Here is a 19,555-nt window from a genome sequence, read left to right on the forward strand (position 1 = left end):
TTTTTTTTATTCTCTTACTTTTTCTTCTTATTACGTTTTTAATCTTATATTTTTTCTTCTTCCTCTTTCTCCAGATTTTCTTATTTTTCATTAGATTTATTTTCCTTCTCATCCTTTTCATCTACCTTCTTCTATAATTGTTCTATTATTCTTCTTTCAATCTTCTTTTATTTTTCTCTTTTTGTTTTATTATTCTCTTCACCTTTCAAGATGGGCTTTATAGGTGAATTTGCAATAAATTTTCCCTTTGATGAGAAGTCCAAACCAATTTTTATTTATTTATTTTGAATTTTGTTCTTAGACTTTGACTTGTCAACAACATGACTGGACTGGGACGAGACCGGACTGGAACAGGACTCATCCTTAGGTCTTTGCTAAAAGTACAAACTCCACTGACAAGGTTTATCCAACGGGACTAGAAAAATAAATAAATTAAAAGTACGTTGAGAAAATTTAAACAGTCTGCCACAGGGGGCCGGATATAAAAATTGCTTGCAAATTACGGAACGGCGACTATATAAATACCGACCGGTGAAATTTCAAAATACTTCTAAACTTGGCACAGAGATGGCACGAGGCGGCGGTATGAACACGGTCATGGAGATTGAAGCAGGTCGTGACCGTGAAGATTTCTAGAGGAAGATCGAAAGTATTGACTGTTAATCGCAATCTGTGAAGCACGGCTTGCGAAATCGACGATCTCATGTAGTTCTGAGGAGAAGATGCGAGGATTTTCGAATTTTTTTCGGAGAAAGTTGTCGATGATCGAATTCTGTTGGCGTCCAAATTCATCGCTCGGTGAATTCTCTTGCTGGTTTTTATTTCCGTTCTTGGATGGCTAATCAGTTGATCTGTTGCATTTTGCTGCTGTTTGCGGCGGCTTCCGCTTGCTACGCGGCCGAGACGTCAACTTGCCTGACAGTTTACAAGGAAGGCGGTGCTCCTGCTGTTTTCCGATCTCCGAGGTGCCCGAAGTGGGCTCTTTATCATGAGGAAGATCATGGAAGAGGCCGCCGTTATGGCCCTGCCTCTAACTGCCAATTGGCGATGCACCAGGGTCGGAGAAGGTCGCAGGAAGACCGTGCTGTTTGCGCCTTCGGCATCCGAATCCCGTTCATCGGTACGTCTTCGTTTTTTTCTTCCGTGGATTGTTCATTTCTCGTTTAATAGCCGTAAAAACCTTTGTGATGGACTTCGGTTCGAATTGTTCCTTGGCTTTCTGTCCAAGGTTGAATAAGATGCTGAAATTTTCGTCTGGAATTGTGAATTGTCTGGTGAACTTTAAATTTTAGTGTTTTCTGGTGAACGCACACAGCGTTTTTTGATTCATCAATGTTTTCTCGATTTGTAGCCTTAACAGCTTGTGTGATGATTTGTTGGAAAAAAAAACAGCTTGTGTGATGAACTTTGAACTGAATCCTTTGGTGGTTTTGTCCACAGTTGAAAGCGCTACTCAATTTTAGTGGTGGAATTGTGCAATGCGTGATGAACTTCAAATCTTAGTTTTTATTGTGAATGCACGCTGCATTGTGATTTATCGTCGTTTATTTGTATCAGTAGCTGATGAATCTTCTGAAGCTCAGAGAGAGAGTGAGAGAAGAGAGACAGAGAGAAGAAGAGAAGAACAAGAAGGATAGATTGTATTATAAGAGGTAAAAAAGATTAAGCCCAAGATCATAGTCTGTCCCTCTTTTATTGAGGGACAATTAGCCGTTAATAACGGCTAGTAAAAACTAGCCGTTATAACTTACCCGATTCCGATATGGAATCGGGTAATGGGTGTACCTGGACCCGATAAGGGGAATGAAGGGAAAATTTAATTTTAGGCTTATAATTTTGCCTATACATTCGACACTCCCCCTCAAGTGCAGGAATGTATATTTGCCATTCCAAGCTTGGATATCAAACGTTGTAAGCTCTTGGTAGGTAGACCCTCGGTGAAGATGTCTGCACATTGTTCTTCAGATTTGACATGTTCTGTCTTCAATATTCCTTGCTCCAAATGATCTTGAATGTAGAATCGGTCAATGTTGACATGCTTCATCTTGTCGTGATCAACTGGATCATGCGCTATGCTGATAGCAGATTTATTGTCGCAGCGGATGACAATTGGGCTTATATAGTTAATCTTCAGATCATCTAGCTCATGTTTAATCCACATTACTTCATCAATTCCTTTGGACATAGCTCGAAATTCAGCTTCTGTACTGGACTTGGAGACGACACTTTGCTTCTTGCTTCTCCATGTCACTAAGTTCCCTCCAAGTATTGTACAATACCCAGTAGTTGACCTGTAGTCAAGACGAGACCCAGCATAGTCAGAATCAGTATATAAAATAAGGTCGAGTTTACCTGTTTTCCGATATGCAATGCCCAGTCCTGGAGTTCCCTTTAGGTACCTGAGAATCTTGTTAACAGCTTGAAAATGAGAGTTTCTGGGTGAGTGCATAAATTGACTTAACACGTTGACAGCATAACAGATATCTGGTCTGGTGTGTGACAGATATAAGAGTTTTCCAACAATACTTTGATATGAGTTAATATCTACTCTCGGTTCGTCCTCATTGATAGTTAATTTATGATTAACTTCAATCGGTGTTTCATTTGTATGGCAATTTATATGTTTTGTTTCGTCTAAAAGTTCCAAGATATATTTTTGTTGTGTCATTAAAATTCCTTCACTTGAGCGTGCAAATTCTATTCCTAGAAAATACTTTAGGGGCCCCAATTGTTTGACTCGAAAATTCCTATCTAAGTGTGGTTCGAGATTTTTAATTTCTTCTAGATTATTTCCTGTAATTATAATATCATCTACATATACTATCAAAATTGTTATCAATCCTTGGGACATCCCCTGAAAAAACAGAGTGTGTTCACAATTACATTGTTTGTATCCAAGTTTCTTCATAGTTTGGGTGAATCTTCCAAACCATGCTCTAGGTGATTGCTTTAATTCATACAAAGCTTTTCTGAGTCTGCATACTTTTCCTTGATTTATTTTTTCTTCATAGCCTGGTGGAACATCCATGTAGATCTCTTCTTTTAAGTCGCCATGAAGAAAAGCATTCTTTATATCATACTGATTTAGAGGCAAATCCAGGCTGACTGCCAATGAAAGTAAAATTCTGATGGTATTAATCTTTGCTAGTGGGGCAAATGTCTCCTGATAGTCAATTCCATAAGTTTCAGTGTATCCTCTAGCTACAAGTCGAGCCTTGTATCTTTCCAGACTACCGTCTGATCTACATTTGAGTGTAAATACCCATCTACACCCCACAGTTCTTTTATCCTTGGGTTGTTCCACAAGTTCCCAGGTATTGTTCTGTATTAGTGCCTTCATTTCCTCATCCATTGCTTCTTTCCATCTGACATCCTTCATAGCTTCCTGTGGAGATTTTGGAATAGGAGAATCTTGGATTTGTGTGAGAAAAACCTTGTAACTAGGCGACACCTTTTGGTAGTTTAGATAATTAATCATTGAATAAGGGATTGGTTTCACACAAGTTCTAGTTCCCTTCCTTAGTGCAATTGGCCAATCATCTCCTCCATTATCAGTGACTCTTTCTTCATCTCCAGAGATCACTCCCCCTTGATTAGAAACTTCTCCCCCTTCACTCAAATCCGGGACTTCTTTATTCCTTTCTTTTCTTTTTCTCTGATATTACTTTGGGTATGGGGATATTCGATGTGGGACTGCTGAGTTTTCCATTGTGTCATTTGTTCTACTGGAGATGCCTAAGTCATCACTGGTGTTTTCATTTTCTACAACATGTGAATCGACCAAAGGAATAGGTATAGTATCTGACTCATGTTCAGAAACATTATTTTCTGTAGGGAGATTATCATTCTCACTAGTGAGTAAATGAGATATCTCTTTATGACTCTCAGGACCTTTGGGTTTGTAGTAAAACAATTGTTCATCGAATACTACATCCTTGGTGACCATATATTTTCGAGTAATAGGATGATACATCTTGTATCCTTTTTGAGTCACAGAATATCCAACAAAGACGCACTTCAGGCCTTTTGTAGACCATTTATTTAGCTTATATGTATGATTGTATACATATCCAACACATCCAAATATTTTGACAGGTAAACCAGTTTTCAATTTTACAGTTGGGTAGTGTGTTTCAAGTAATTCTAAAGGACTTTTGAATGCCAAAACTCTAGTCGGTAGTCGATTTACAAGATGGGTGGCTGTCATTACTGCAAATCCCCATAGGTTTGCAGGGACGTTTCCATGGATGAGGAGAGTTCTCCCCTTGTCAACAATATCTCCTAGTTTTCTTTCAGCAAGGCCATTCTGTTGTGGTGTGTAAGGACATGAGGTTTCATGTCTTTTTCCCTCAGATCTAAAAAATTCCATAAGTTCATTGTTGAGAGAGTCTTTGGCATTGTCAGTCCTAAATCCTTGGACTGGGTCACCAAACTGTCTTTTGATAAGTTGACATAGTCCTTTCAGGTTCTTAGTAACTTCAGTCTCATTTCTGAGTAAGAATACCCAACTATATCGGCTGTAGTCATCTGTACATACTAGAAAATATTGATGTCCTAGTATGTCTAGGATAGGGGATGGTCCCCATACATCACAATGTATGTTGTGGAACGGTCTAGTCATTCTGGTGTTACTTGGTGGATAGGAAACTCTTTTGAATTTGCCCAATTGACAAGCTTCACAAATAATATGTTCCACCAAAATATCCCTAAACAGGTATGGGTACATGTGTTTCAGAAGACGGAAAGAAGGATGACCAATTCTTTGATGGATTTCCATAATAGAGGCTTGGGATGATATTGCTGCCATCTTGGATTCATCGCTTATCAGAGTGCTAGGCAACGTCCAAGGTAGATAGTAGAGACCTTGTTGAACTTTAGCTAGTCCAATCTTCCACCCGAGGTCCTTATGACATAAATAGGCATCCAAATTATCAAATAGTATATTATACTCCCTCATCTTTGCAAGCTGTTGTACTGAGACTAGGCTTACAAATAATTTTGGGACATGTAACACATTGGTTATTTCACCAATGGGTTGGATGTTCATACTACCATTGCCTACTACTGGAAGTAGTGTGCCAATCAGCAGTTTGAACATGTTTGCCAGGAGCAATCTTCTCATATGTCATAAAGATTTCTCTTCTTGATGACATATGGTCTGTTACTCCTGAGTCTAGGATCCAGGCTTTTTATGGATTCCTAGTAAATAAAGTAATGTGGGTAAGTATTTCTCCTTTACCAGTATTAGCCATGGATGTCGATCCAATGACAGCTCCACCTGAGATGATTGACTTCAAGGTCTGGAATTCTTGTATCATCTTGTGGAGATCCTGGGCCGAAGGCAGATTTTCTGAATTTGTTGCTCCTTGTTGGGCCAGGTGGGCTTTGGCGATGTGTGGAGGCTTTCCATGAAGCTTCCAACACTTATCCTTGACATGGCCCTTTTTCTTGCAGTAGTTGCACACCAATTCATCTCGGTTGAATTTTTCAGCACCAGTAGTGCCAGCAGAATGCTGGTTCCTTGTAACATAGGCTGTATTCTCAATGACTTCATGAGTTGCATTCAGGCGACTCTCCTCTTGCATGGCTTTGGATACTGCCTGATCAAATGTGGGCTCTTCCTCCTGGTTGTATAATTGACTCCTGATTATCTCAAACTCAGGTCTGAGCCCTTGTAAGAACTGGCACAGTTGATTTGTAGCTTCATGGGCTCTGGCAACTGGGTCTGTAGATGGTGGTCGGAAGTGATCCAACTCATTATGGACATCCATATCACCTTGCTTGAGAGTGTAAGCTTTTACAATAAGCTCAATGATCTTCGTCTTGTCATTCTTTTTAGAATGGCTTCGATGAATTGCTTCCCATAATGCCTTTGCTGTTCCATAAGAAGAGAGGCTGGTTAACTGCTCAGATGCTATAGAATCTAGCATCCATGCAAAAATAAACCCCTCCTCTGTTATCCATTTAGGATAATTTGGATGAGTCTCATCCGGACGATCTTCTGTGAGATGATGGATGAGTTTCCTGGGCTTCAAGACTGCCTGGATATTCCTCTCCCATAACAGGAGATTGTTTCCATTGAATATATTGCATTTGGCAATCACTGGAAATTGAGCGAGCCATCTATCAGTGAACAGGATCTGATGGCCTGATGAGATCACCTGAGAAGGGTTCTTTGCAGCTTCGTCTGCCATTAAAACAGCAACAGAAGACTTCTTGTTATAGAGGCTTTAGCTCCAATAAAATAGAAGAAGGTCCTCCCGTGGGATGAGCTTCTCCTTAGCAGCGGACTTGGAGCTTCAGTTTTCCAAAAAAATCACAGGCGATCACAAGCCTGCTCTGATACCATGACGAATCTTCTGAAACTCAGAGAGAGAGTGAGAGAAGAGAGACAGAGAGAAGAAGAGAAGAACAAGAAGGATAGATTGTATTAGAAGAGGTAAAAAAGACTAAGCCCAAGATGATAGTCTGTCCCTCTTTTATAGAGGGACAATTAGCCGTTAATAAGGGCTAGTTATAACAGCTAGTAAAAACTAGCCGTTATAACTTACCCGATTCCGATATGGAATTGGGTAATGGGTATACCCGGACCCGATAAGGGGAATGAAGGGAAAATTTAATTTTAGGCTTATAATTTTGCCTATACATTCGACAGTAGCCTTAAAAGCTGAGTCCGTCCTTGATTTTCTTTCCAAGGTTGAAAAGGATTTTGAATTTTTTTTTTGCAATAGTGCAATGTGTGATAAACTTCAAACCGTAATGCTCTTCTGTAGACGATCGGTCAAATGGGAGTAATTGTTGGAGATTCAAATGATATTTATGCCAGCATGATGATATAAATGCTGGCATGTATCTGATACTCTCTTGGTATCGAATTAGAAGGGGAATCAATTTGAGTATCAAATTTGCATGAACCACGAATAAGAAATGTCACTGTGAAATTGAGAAAGATGGAAAATTGATCTTGACGGCTTCCCCTGCGGTTGAAGCTCCTTCATGATCCCGGGCGGCTTCTCCCTCTCCTCGGATGAACCTCCTCCCTCTTCTCGGCAGCGGATCCTCTGCTTCTCCTCTCGACCTCTGGAGTATTGACTTGGGCTACAAGAATTCAATAATGCCGACATACCTGATCGCCCTTTTATTTATAGGGGTGTGGCCTGCGCCCCCCCGTTTTACTCCATTCTGTTCATTTGGGCTGGTCAACGGGCTGTTGACCTGATCTCGATTTCCTTCTTTGATATTTCTTATAATAGAGTTTATCAGTATCGCCCATGAATGAACTATCGCCATTTTCTCAATTAGTAGACGGAAAAGCTTGACTGATTTGAAGCTTTGATGGATGAACAAAGACGGAAAAGCTTCATAGGTTTTCTTCATGCGTTTTCTTTCCATGGTGGAAAATGATCATGTAGTTTATGTGTATGAGTGCAATGTGGGATAAACTTCAAATCTTAGTTTTGTTTGTTAATGCACACTGCGTTTGGTGTTTTATCTCTGTTTTCTCACTTAGTAGCCGTAAAAGCTTGTGTGGTGAACTTGGAACTTAAATCTTTTTTTCCTGTCCAAGGTTGGAAAAGATACTGAAATTTACTTGTGGAATAATTCAATGTGCAATGAACATCAAATCTAAGTTATATTCTTTGTGAATGCTACTTTTGTGATTTATTGCTGTTTTCTCAATTAGTATTCATAAAAGCTTGTATGATGAACTTGAACTGAATTCTTTCCAGGTTTTGTTCATGATTTTTCTGTCCAAGGATGAAAAAGATACTCAACTTTACTTTTGCAATGTGTTATGACCTTCAAATCTTAGTTTTTTTTAAAGGCGCACCACGTTTTGTATTTTATTGCCATTTTCTGGATCAGTGGCTGTAAAAGCTTTTGTGATGAAATTTGAACTAAATCCTTTTTTTTTTGAAAGAATTTGAACTGAATCCTTCCTTGTATTCTGTCCAAGGTTGAACTGAATCCAAATGTTTTTGTGAATGCACTCCACGTTTTTTATTTTTATGCTGTTTTCTTGATTGGTAGCTGTAAAAGGTTTTGTGATGAACTGCGAAATGAATCCTTCCTAGGATTTCTTCGTACGTTTACTTTTCCATTGTTGAGAAAGATCCTTAAATTTAATTGTGTGATGGGCGATGAACTTCAAATCTTAGTTTTTTAATGTGAATGCGTTCTGCATTGTGTATGTTATCTCCTTATATAGTTTTTTTAACTTGTCTTGTAGTTGTTGCATCATCTGATGAGGTCTTTTACTGAGAGTTTGGTGAAATTTTTTTGGCTTCTTCTCAGGTATAAATTTTTTGACAGAGGAAATAAATGTGGACGTTGTAGCTGTCTTTGATGGACATAATGGTGCTGAGGCGAGCGAGATGTCATCGCGGCTATTTCTGGACTATTTTTATCTCCATGTTTATTTTCTATTGAATCGGGCATATTCATCTGTGTTCAAAGAATCAGCCCAAAATAAAGGAGAGAGTGAGGTGATTCTTCATGGTGTCAGCCTGGACGAGTGGCCAGGCTGGGATACGAGGTTTGACTGTTTGAAAAACATTTATGGATTTCACTTCTGATGATGGATGTTCGTTTTTCTTTTGCGTGATTCCTAAAATTTTCATATGGAAATACTTTATTAAATCATCACAGCATTCCTGAAATGTTCTTATTTGATTTTGATAAGAACCTGATGATGTGTTCCTGGTAAGGGAAAGAGATAAAGGATTTCCTAGACAAGAAGAACATTTCAACTACTTCGTAATAGATGTCCAATTGCGTCGTTGATTGAGAGGGAAACAATTGAGAGGTGCGGAAGGAGGAGGAAAGGGGTGAGGAGGAGAAAGGCCTCCTCGGGAAGAGTATGGAGGTCCTGAAGTGGTGAGAGGAGTCACTTGAAGAAGCACCTGGTGAAGTGAGAGGGAAGAAAAAGACAGGTCAGGTCATGAAAAGGGAGGGAAAAGGAAAGAGACGGGGAGTGAAAGAGAGAGAAAGGGAAATGTGGGACCTTATGAGTTACTTGTCTGTCCCAGCTTGACTTGGCCCCTTGCTAGTTATAGCCTTTTCCCACCTTCTCCACTGATACAATCTTCGGTGTGTCATATCACCTGGGTAATTCTTATCAAGAGACAGGAGGAAAGAGAGGGAGACGAATTGGCTGGGTGAAAGAGAGATAAATAACTGAACACAACAATAGATGGCAAGCCACCATAGGAAGATACATTAAAAAACAAACTACAAAAGTGCCCTTAGTGGGTTGACAAGAGCAAACTCTCAGTAAATAAGTTTTCCTATTTACTGAGAGTTTTTAGTCTAAGTTTTCCCGTTAATCTCAATCCACTCTATGCCATATGAATTATGGTGTCTCTTGATTTTATAAAGCACCAGTGTTCTAAACACTTGAAAATGTCTTTCATTATTTTTTCAATCTTGGTGAAAATTGCAAAAGTTCATTCACGTGTTTCTGCTAAAATCACAGGTTCGAGTGGACGGATCAAGGGTCATTGGATAGGAAATCTCTGTTTGAGATACTCAGGGAATCGTTATTGAGGGCAATCCATGACATCGATGCAATATTTACGAAGGAAGGCTATTTTTCTCCTAATCTAGTCTCAGTTTCGTTACAATTTTCTTGTTTTCGAAACATCATCACCATCAAAATATTTTTTTAAACTTTTGCAGGAGGCTGCTAGAAAAAGTATCGAGTCTGGTTCAACCGCCATTATTGTTCTTATAGTGGAAGGCCAAGTCCTTGTTGCCAATGTTGGAGACTCCAAAGCTATCTTGTGCTCGGAAACTCTTTATTATCAGGATGAACGAAAGGGTTTGTTATCTTAAACTTGTGATGGTATCATTTTCCTTTGAATGAAGAAAAGATGTTCTAATTTTTCACTCTAGTTGATATATTGGGGGAACGTACTGACAAAGGTTGAACCAGGTAGAGAGAACAAAGACCCTTTGGTTCTACAGAAATAACTACATGATTTACTTGATAATCAGGGAAGCTAAAACAGCCCAAGGGCAACAGTCGACTAAAAAACTGTGTAGAGTAACATGGTTGTCCAAGGAATGTACATCACTCTAATCGTCTAATTGATAACACCTCGCCTCAAGCTGAGAAATGAATGCCCTTCATTCCCAGCTTGCACACCAGAGACACATGCTGGTCACGAGAAAGACCCTTAGCCAGAAGATCCGCTAGCTGGTGCTTCGTGTTAGTGTAGATGTCCTCAAGAATCTTGGCTTCCAGTTTTTCTTTGATGAAGTGGTGGTCAATCTCGACATGCTTGATTCGGTCATGTTGAACTGGATCATGGGCAAGTCTGATGGCCAAATTATTATCACTGGCAAAGCAAAATGTTGTCTCTCGCTCAAGTAAGGAAGCTGAATTCCGCTCACTCGCACAAGCGATCGGTGAAGTGAGCAATATTCAGTAGTATATCTGTGATCAAGTCAGCATAATATTGTTGAACAATGTACCTTGAATTCCCTCTTCTCTCTTCTCCACAATTTCTCTATGACACTGTAGGGAAGAGAAGAGAGGAGAGGAGAAACGAGATCCAAGAAAATGAACAACTAACTTGATTGTCTATTCTCTATGGGGTTCCTTGGCTTATATAGATGCCAAGTTGTACATCCACATGGGCTAATAGTAGAAGGCCCAGTACAAGAAAGTACCAGAAATAGAAATGAATAAAAGAAAGAAATGAATAAAGGAAAGAATGTTCCGGCTGACAAATATGAATCATTATTGTTAGTGAGAGAGTCTCCCTCATGGGCTAATGGGCCCTATTCTAGAAGCCCATTAGCCCAACTATCCTTCTCCCCCTCTTAGGGTATACATACCCTTCTATGTACTCTGGTTCAGTTATGTCATTATCTTCCTCCTTCCTTCCCCAACATGGTATCAGAGCACCAGAGCTCTCCTAGGGTTTGACATCGCCCGCCCATCGCTGCTGCACGCACAGCAGCAACCCGCCGCGCACGTAGCAGCAGCAGACCGCCGCGCACGTAGCAGCAGCCGCCGCACGCGCAGCAGCAGACCGCCGCCGCGAGCGCCGCAGCAACCTGCCGCCGCGCACGCAGCAGCAGCCGCCGCTGCCCGCGCAGCAGCAGACCGCCGCCGCGCACGCAGTAGCAACCACCGCCGCACGCGCAGCAGCAGACCGCCGCCGCGGCGCCGCGGCAACCCGCCGCCACAAGACGCAGCTGCAGCCGCCGCTGCCCGCGCGCAGCAGCAGGCCGCCGCACGCGCAGCAGCACCCGCCGCCCAAGACGCAGCAGCAGCCGCCGCGCACGCGCAGCAGCAACTGCCGCCGCCGCGCGCAGCAGCAACTGCCGCCGCACGCACAGCAGCAACCCGCCGCGCACGTAGCAGCAGTCGCCGCACGCGCAGCAGCACCCCGCCGCCGCCCGCGCAGCAGCATCCCGCCGCCGCACACGCCGCAGCAGCTGCCACAGCGCACGCCGCAGCAAACTGCTGCCGCGACACGCAGCAGCAGCCGCCGCCGCGCACGCCGCAGCAGCAAGCCGCCGCCGCGCCGCCGCAGCAGCCGCCGCGCCGCGACGCGCAGCAGCAGCCGCAGCCGCGACGCGCCGCAGCAAGCCGCCGCCGCTGCACGCGCGCGCAACCCGTAGCCGCCGCGACGCAGCTGCAAGCCGCAGCCGCCCGCGCCGCCGCAGCCGCAGCCGCCGTTCGCGGCTGCCGCACCATGCCGTTCACTGAGCATGATTTCATGGAGAAGCCCCTGTCTTACAAGGTGGCTCATCCGCTTCCGTCGGTCCCGGAGGTGACACTCCTACGGGGCCCGAATCTTCTCCAGTGGATGCGCTTCGTCGAGACCAACTTGAAGGTGAGCCAGCTCTTCAAGCACTGCACTGAAGACCCACTGACCGTCGACCACCCACACCATGCTGCGTGGGACGTTGAGGAGCAGTTCATCCTTGGCTGGCTGTATACGTACACCCTATCTCTAGAATTCCGTGACCGTTTTCCGCATCAGAAAACGGTGAAAGGCTTCTGGGATCAGGCGCGGTCCTTCTGCGGCAGGGAAAATGACTGGTGGCGCCTTTACTCCCTTGCATGTCAGGCCAGTAATCTCCGTCAGGGTTCGATGACGATCTCCGACTATGCACTTGCCCACAAGAAGATGTGGGATGAAGTGGATTACTACCTATCGCCCGACGACCCGACGCCAAGACGTACCAGAATGTGCTTCTTCCGCGGATCATGGGCTTCCTCAGCGGCCTGAATCGTGAGTATGATGACGTCCGTCGTCGTGCCTTGCATCGCAAGGAAGGTCCTCCTGCCCTAGAGGAGTTGGTGAAGGAGCTCCAAGAGGAAGAAAGCCACTTCCTCCTCCATGGGACTCCCTCCTCCGGCCCTCCGGGTGAGTCGACCGCATTGCTGTCTGCCCCCGCATCTTCTGTACACTCTTCAGGCGGCAAGCCACCGCCACTCCTCCCTACGCCCACCTCCGCCGCTCCACCAGCTGGGACGACGATTTGCTCGTATTGCGGCAAACCGGGCCACGGAAAGAACAAGTGCAAGAAGCGACTGAATGATTGGAGAAAGAAGAAAGAGGCCGCAGAAGGCAAAGCCATGGTGGCCTAGTCTGATTCGTCCTCCGCCAGCACCTCCTCAGTGACCCTGGACCAGCTTCAGGCAGATTTGGCCCGCCTTCGTGACCAGATGGCTGCCCTACAGAACCCGTCCACGGCCTACTTCGGCGGTTTTGGTGCGTCTCATACTCCTTCCTCTTCAGATGCATGGTACTGTGGTCATACGGCCTTCCACTCACCTGTCGTCTCCGATACTACTTGGGTACTTGACTCGGGGTCCACCGAACATATGACCGTGAGCAATGCCCGGTTTGTATCCTACAAGAGGCATCGTGGTGGCCGTACTGTCCTCACGGCCGGGGGTGGACGTCTCCGTGTGGCCGGAATCGGGGCAGTCTATGTGGACGGCCTTGGTGTGGTCCACAACGTTCTGCTGTCCCCGACCTGCGGGCAGTTCTTATGTCTCCGCAGCGTTTAGTTGATGCCGTCTCCTGTTCCTTCCACCTCCAGCCTGACGGCATGTTTCTGTCTGACAAGGTGGGCCGGACTACACCGATTAGGCGGGAGAACGGACTGCTGCTGCTGGACGATGGAGGCCGCTCCCAGTGCTTCATGGTGCACTGGACTCTTCCCTCGGTGGCTGAGCAGCGTCGGGGACGCCTTCTGATGGAGCATCAGCGACTTGGACACCCACCTTTCTCGACTTTACAGCGTCTTTTTCCGTCGTTGTGTTCGGGCGTGGACCTTAATACTGTGATTTGTAAAGCTTGTCAGTTAGCCAAGCACCGCAGATCCTCTTTTGCTTCATCCCTGTCTCACACCTCGACTCCGCTGTTCCGCGTCCACAGTGATGTTTGGGGGCCGGCACCGCAGACCAGTCTAAAGGGGCACCGCTATTTTCTCCTCTTTGTGGACGAAGCTACCCGCTATACGTGGGTCTACCTCCTGACTGCGAAGTCGGAGGTTGCGCAGAATGTTCGGCATTTTTGCGCCATGGTGCAGACGCAGTCTGGTCGAGGCATCCAGCGCTTTCGTTCCGACAATGCTCGGGACTTCTTCAACGCTGACCTCGCCTCCTTCTTTGCCGACCGGGGCATCCTACATGAGTCCTCCTGCGTGGCCACGCCAGAGCAGAATGGCATGGCTGAACGTCGGATCGGCTATGTTACCTCGACGGCGCGGACATTACTGTTGGACTCCAAGGCGCCGTGGCGGTATTGGGGAGATGCGGTGTTGACGAGCACTCATCTCGTTAACCGTATTCCCACCCCGCTCCTGGAGTTCTCCAGCCCCCTGGACCGGATGACGATGGCCTTCCCGAATGCTTCCTTGCGGACGGGACTCCTGCCTCGTATCTTTGGCTGTACCGCCTACGTCCATGATACCTCTCCAGCACGCACGAAGCTCGATGCCCGAGCACTCCGGTGTGTGTTCGTGGGGTACTCTTCCCTCCAAAAAGAGTACCGGTGCTATCATCCGCCCTCTCGGCGTTTCCTCATCTCGGCAAACGTCACCTTTGCCGAGCATGAACCCTACTTTGCGGACTACTCTACCTTATCCCGCCTTCCGTTGGATGAGGCTCCTCCGGTCCCCCCCTTGGGGCCATGCCCGATCATGGAACCCGCTAACCCCCCTTCACCCTCCTCCATCCATGATCTCTCTCCCCTTGATTCCTCTTCATCCGTTCCTCCTCCGGTGCCTTTGGACCTGTCCTCCACCTCGTCTTCCCTTCCGGCCTCCCCTACTTCGGCCCCCCTTCCCCTCCCGTTGGTCTCGGTCACTCCTTCCGGAGCATCACCCTCGTCTCCTTCCGAGCCTTTTCCCCCTACCACTTCCGGCCTCCCCTCGTCCGCCGGTGCGTCTCCTCCGACTCCCGGTGCGTCGACTGGCGCTCCCCCCGGTGAGTCCCCTCTTGCTTCCGCTCATTCTCCGTCGACCGATCCAGTCACACCTCTTGTCGACGGTGACGACCCGTTGGATTGGCCTATTGCTTTACGGAAAGGGGTCCGTCAGTGCACTAAGACCCCTCTCTATCCTCTCTCTCATTACCTCTCCTTTGACCGACTGAGTCCTCCCTACCGGTTGTTTCTTACCCGCATCGAGTCGGATCCCATTCCTCGCCGCTTAGCCGATGCTATCGCTTCTCCTCATTGGAAAGCGGCGATGGACGAGGAGATGCAGTCTCTCCTCAAGAACCACACATGGGACGTCGTTCCACTCCCTCCTGGCAAGAGGGTAGTGGACTGCAAGTGGATACATGCCAAGAAGCACCATGCGGATGGTACTCTCGAACGCCTCAAGTCTCGGCTTGTGGTTCGGGGGTTCACTCAGTCCTATGGCGTGGACTACTTCGAGACGTTCTCTCCAGTGGCGAAGATGGAGACTGTCCGTCTTCTCCTGGCGCTTGCCGCGCACTTCCACTGGGCCATCCGCCAGTTCGACGTCAAGAACGCCTTCTTGCACGGCGACTTGATGGAGGAGGTGTACATGCAGCAGCCACCGGGCTACTCACTCGGCCCCCCCGGTCACGTGTGCTGACTGCGGAAGTCCATTTATGGACTCAAGCAGTCCCCGCACATGTGGTTTGGGCGGTTCTCCTCTGTTCTGAAGACCGAAGGGTATACTCAGAGCAATGGAGATGCCTCTCTCTTCTTCCGCCACCGCCCGACCGGTGTCTCCATTCTTGCCGTGTACGTCGACGACATCCTCATCACGGGATCTGATGCTGCCGAAGCCGTCCGCCTCAGCGCTGCCTTGGCTAAGGAGTTTGAGATCAAGGCCCTCAGCCTTCTTCTCTACTTCCTTGGTCTTGAGGTGGCCTACTCCCCTCGTGGGATCTTTGTCTCGCAGCAGAAGTACGCCGTCGACTTACTGGCCCTGTCAGGTCTGACCGACTGTGCGCCGGTGAGCACTCCTATTGATCCCAACGTGAAGTTGGGCAAAGGGGAGGATTCGCCGCTAACGAACTCCCACCGGTATCAGCAGCTGGTGGGGAAGCTCCTCTACTTGACGCACACTCGGCCCGACATCGCCTTCGCCGTCAACCTGCTCAGTCAGTTTATGCACTCCCCACGAGAGATTCACCGTCAGGCCGCCCACCAGGTTCTTGCGTACCTGAAGGGCTGCCCCGGAAAAGGCTTGCTCTTCCCTCGCAGCCCTGACCGGACTGTGAAAGTATACACTGATGCTGACTTTTCCGGCTCCGTTGTGGATCATCAGTCTACCACGGGATACTGCACTTTTGTCTTTGGCAGTCTCGTCAGCTGGAAAAGCAGCAAACAGGAAAAAGTGTCCCGCTCTAGTGCCGAAGCCGAGTACCGCGCACTCGCCGATGGGGCCTCTGAGGGCCAGTGGATCTATGGCATCCTTCACGATCTCCGCGTGGAGCATGCTGGCCCGATTCACTTCTATTGCGACAACAAGTCGACGATCGCGCTGGCCAAGAACCCTGGACAACAGGGCCGCATCAAGCACATGGAGCGCAATCGCTACTTTTTCAAGGAGCGAATGGACGAAGGGATCTTTGATCTGGACTTTGTTGCTTCCGCCGACCAGGCAGCGGACGTCCTCACCAAGGGACTCTCCCGCCCCCTTCTTCAACGTGCTGTCTCCAAGCTCGGCATGGAAGACATCCATACTTAGCTTGCGGGGGGGTGTTAGTGAGAGAGTCTCCCTCATGGGCTAATGGGCCCTATTTTATAAGCCCATTAGCCCAACTATCCTTCTCCCCCTCTTAGGGTATACATACCCTTCTATGTACTCTGGTTCAGTTATGTCATTATCTTCCTCCTTCCTTCCCCAACAATTATAGATCTCAAGAGTCAAAGGCTTACCCTGTTGGAAGTGGAGACCCAGCCCAATTGTTCCCTTTAAATACCGGAGTACTCGGTGTTCAGCCTGTAAGTGAAAGAGTTCAGGTTGATGCATAAATTGCTGAGAATATTGATGGTATAAAAGATATCTGGAAGGGTGGTAGTGAGATAGATCAGTTTTCCAACCAGCCGTTGATAGGGTAACACATACTTTCTTTGTTCAGTCTTGGGTCTTCAGGAACACCAATTTGGGGATTCTCATCTTAATATAGTGGAGGAGAGGAGAGAAGTGGGAGAGAGACCTAGAATGCAAGCTGGGCTTAGAATTAGATATAATCCGCCAGCTTTCATTACATTCTGATAAATACTTCATCTAGACTTATCAAAGTTGAGGCTTAGGCATGTGGGAGAGGGAGTGGCACTTCCAACCTGAGAGCCGGTGACTCCAAATAAACTGTGTGTGAAAGGTTGTTAGGGGAAAAAGTATTTTCAAGATTGTTGCCCGACCAGCAGGGGGGCAGCTGGAGTGGTCAGAAGGACAATTCCTGACAGCCGGAAGGTGGAGATCTGATCTGGATATCTCAGTTGATAGTTTTCTCTCATCTTATAACGTGAACTGTGAGTATCTTAGTGGGGATATAAGCCAATACCTTGAGGCTTAGGAGCCCTGGGTGACAGGAGGAAAAAGGAACAAAAACGATTTTCCTTACTTGCCCTAGACTCATTGTCTATTTACAAGGTACTAATATGGGCTACATAGTAATGGGCCTATCATAATGGGTCAAACACAACTTAAAGAAAAGTACAAACATATAAATGTAAACAACATTGGTTGACTGTAGCTAACATGAACAATTTCAAACACGTCTGGGATATTTGATCTATCAACATCAATATTATTTTGAACTTAATAATGTTCAAGTTTTCTGCCTGATATAGTGTAAGGTGTTTCACATTCGATCTGTCTTATATAGGCCGGTTGTCAATTACAATTTTGTTAAAAGCATCTATCTAAAGCTTATTTGGGCAATCTCACACTGCCGTCTTATTCTTAATTTCTCATATTTTCCAGGAAGGAGATCAAATTTCAGGAGAAGGAGAAAAAATAATTGCGATAACCTATCCTGCAAAGATATTGAGAGACGTGGCTTGATGAAGCATGCCGGACTTCAGCTTTGTGCAAAAGAATTGACTAAGGACCATCATCCTGACAGAGATGGAGAAAGAAAAAGAGTGGAAGATGCTGGAGGCTTCGTTGAAGATTGGAGTGGTGTTGCCAGAGTCAATGGCCAGTTGGCAGTGTCACGGGCTATTGGTGATGTCCCATATAAGAGGTGAGTATGAACTAACTTATCTGTCTTATTATATTGCCTATTAGGTTCTCAGAAATGGACAGGCAAACCGCGTCATTCATTTTATTCTTTTATTTCTATTTCTTTCTCTGGTTTGAACAGAGATTTTTTGTCCACACAAGTTGGCTCATCATCTAAGTTTCTTCTGTTTGAATAACAGATGGTATTTCCATGGTTTAGAATAACAATCAGGTGATTCTTTCATGAAAGATCTGTGAATGCTTTTCTTATGTAATGTTCGTTTTTGTTAGAGATCAATATAAAAATGGAATGACTTCTGGTTGATCACCGCTCTCAGGTCATCTTCCCTCATTTTTCAAAAAAAAAAGAGAAATAATGGAATGAGTTACTGGTCTGAACATATTGACTTGTTTGTATCAAAACATTGTGGTGATTTGTGAAATAGGAGTAACAGGCTCCACTTATAGTTAAGCAATGTGCCGAAGTTGTGTTTATGAATGAATACTGTAATCCATGTGTATGATGCTGGTAAAACTGGTCTCTTTGACCTAAATATATTTGTACATGAATTTTAGTTCTTCTTTATGGAAAATGAACCATGGTAGAAATGCTTAACTTTGTACTTCAAGATATGTAACCTTCTACATCATAAATTGTGTTAGGATTATCAGAAATACACTTACTGCTTTTGTCCTTAAAAGCGAAGGGGTTACTTCCCTGAACTATTAGAGGAATTGTGATACAATTCCTCACCCCTCTCAGAGTGATTTTCATCTTTTGACCTTAGATTGGTTCTGTATAAATAGATGTTGTCCCAGAATGAGGGCAGTCGAGAAGTCAAAACCTGTTGGCTGAGTTTGGGGTGAGAGATTATTGCAAGCCCTTGATTGTAACTTCAATAGCTTTTGATGAAATCACGATGATGTTCAAAATGCAATCACAAGAGGGCAGAAGAGAGGGAAGAGTGGAGGGTGGGAGAGGGGGGTTGAGAGAAGGCCAGTGGACTAAACGACGCCGTTGAGCGGGCAGGATGGACAATGCCGCCCACTTGTGGTAGATTCCCTTTCTGGTTGCAGGGCTGGATGTCAATGAGAGAGATTGGGTCAGGAGAGGGCCAGAGACCGGAAGGTGCGTGAGAGCACTTACACTATTTGAAAGTCACTTTCTCCTGTCCGATGACCGGCTAAAGTAAGCCAGGGTATTGGGCCTATCTGGCCTCGCCTGTTGTCTTTTTGCTTAGGTCGCAGCCAATGCTCATAGATGCGATTGTCTATCGCATCAGAGATCCTCCCGAGAAGCACTGGAGACAATCCAGAACTGTTGTCATTGGGGATTGACGTATGATACGCAACTCACTCGCACCTATTTGGAAAAGAGGAAGAAACAGAGGACGACACCGACAGTCATGTCCTCAAGCCACGTGTGAAGACGAAGACGGCCACGTCCTCAGGCCATGTGTGAAAGGGGGCCTAGGTCAGCTTCGACCCAGGCAATAAGAATGGTTTTTGGAGGAAGCGAGAAGACACGGAAGGCGTCAGGGCTGAAGCTCGAGAAGGGTACTGGGAGATCCTCTCAGTTCCAACGGGGTAACACCGATCCGGGTTGCTCTCATCTGTTCGAGTTACACCCCGCCTCTTTGGACCAGTCCCGTACTTCTCTTTGGTTCTATCTCTCTTTTCTTTGTTGTGAACAGTCTTCAATCGTTGGACTATTTTTCTTCTTCTTGAATCCGGTTTCATACGACAAGGGGAGATTGAATCAACGTACCAAGCTGGGGGCCAGTTTCTATGACCAGAAAACAGGGCTGGCCGACCCCAAAACTGGAGGTTAGCCTGACAATGACCAGCCCCTTGAATTCCGTGATTTTTGCAC

The 19,555-nt window shown here is 45.9% G+C and overlaps 2 protein-coding genes across 3 annotated transcripts in view; both read left to right on the forward strand.

The window, feature by feature from the left end:
* Window positions 1-561: 561 nt before the first annotated feature.
* Window positions 562-10,375, forward strand: LOC144701964 (putative protein phosphatase 2C 76). Its single transcript, XM_078573798.1, has 5 exons — window positions 562-1,120; window positions 8,296-8,536; window positions 9,476-9,611; window positions 9,679-9,820; window positions 10,221-10,375. The coding sequence occupies exons 1-5, from the start codon at window positions 835-837 to the stop codon at window positions 10,373-10,375; spliced, it is 960 nt and encodes a 319-aa protein (XP_078429924.1). The 5' UTR covers window positions 562-834.
* LOC144702789 (putative inactive protein kinase At3g63330) overlaps window positions 9,683-19,555 on the forward strand; it is an 81,595-nt gene continuing 71,722 nt past the window's right edge. Inside the window, exons 1-2 of one of the 2 annotated variants that reach the window (XM_078574841.1) lie at window positions 9,683-9,820; window positions 17,443-17,704. In XM_078574841.1, coding sequence (XP_078430967.1) covers window positions 17,523-17,704 — 182 coding nt within the window. In that variant the 5' untranslated portion in view covers window positions 9,683-9,820; window positions 17,443-17,522. Of the gene's footprint in view, window positions 9,821-17,442; window positions 17,705-19,555 lie in introns of those variants that run through there. The other variant, XM_078574842.1, reaches the window with a different exon arrangement.

This window comes from Wolffia australiana, chromosome 4 (genome assembly GCF_029677425.1).
Source record: "Wolffia australiana isolate 7733 chromosome 4, ASM2967742v1".
NCBI classification, from domain to species: Eukaryota; Viridiplantae; Streptophyta; class Magnoliopsida; order Alismatales; family Araceae; genus Wolffia; species Wolffia australiana.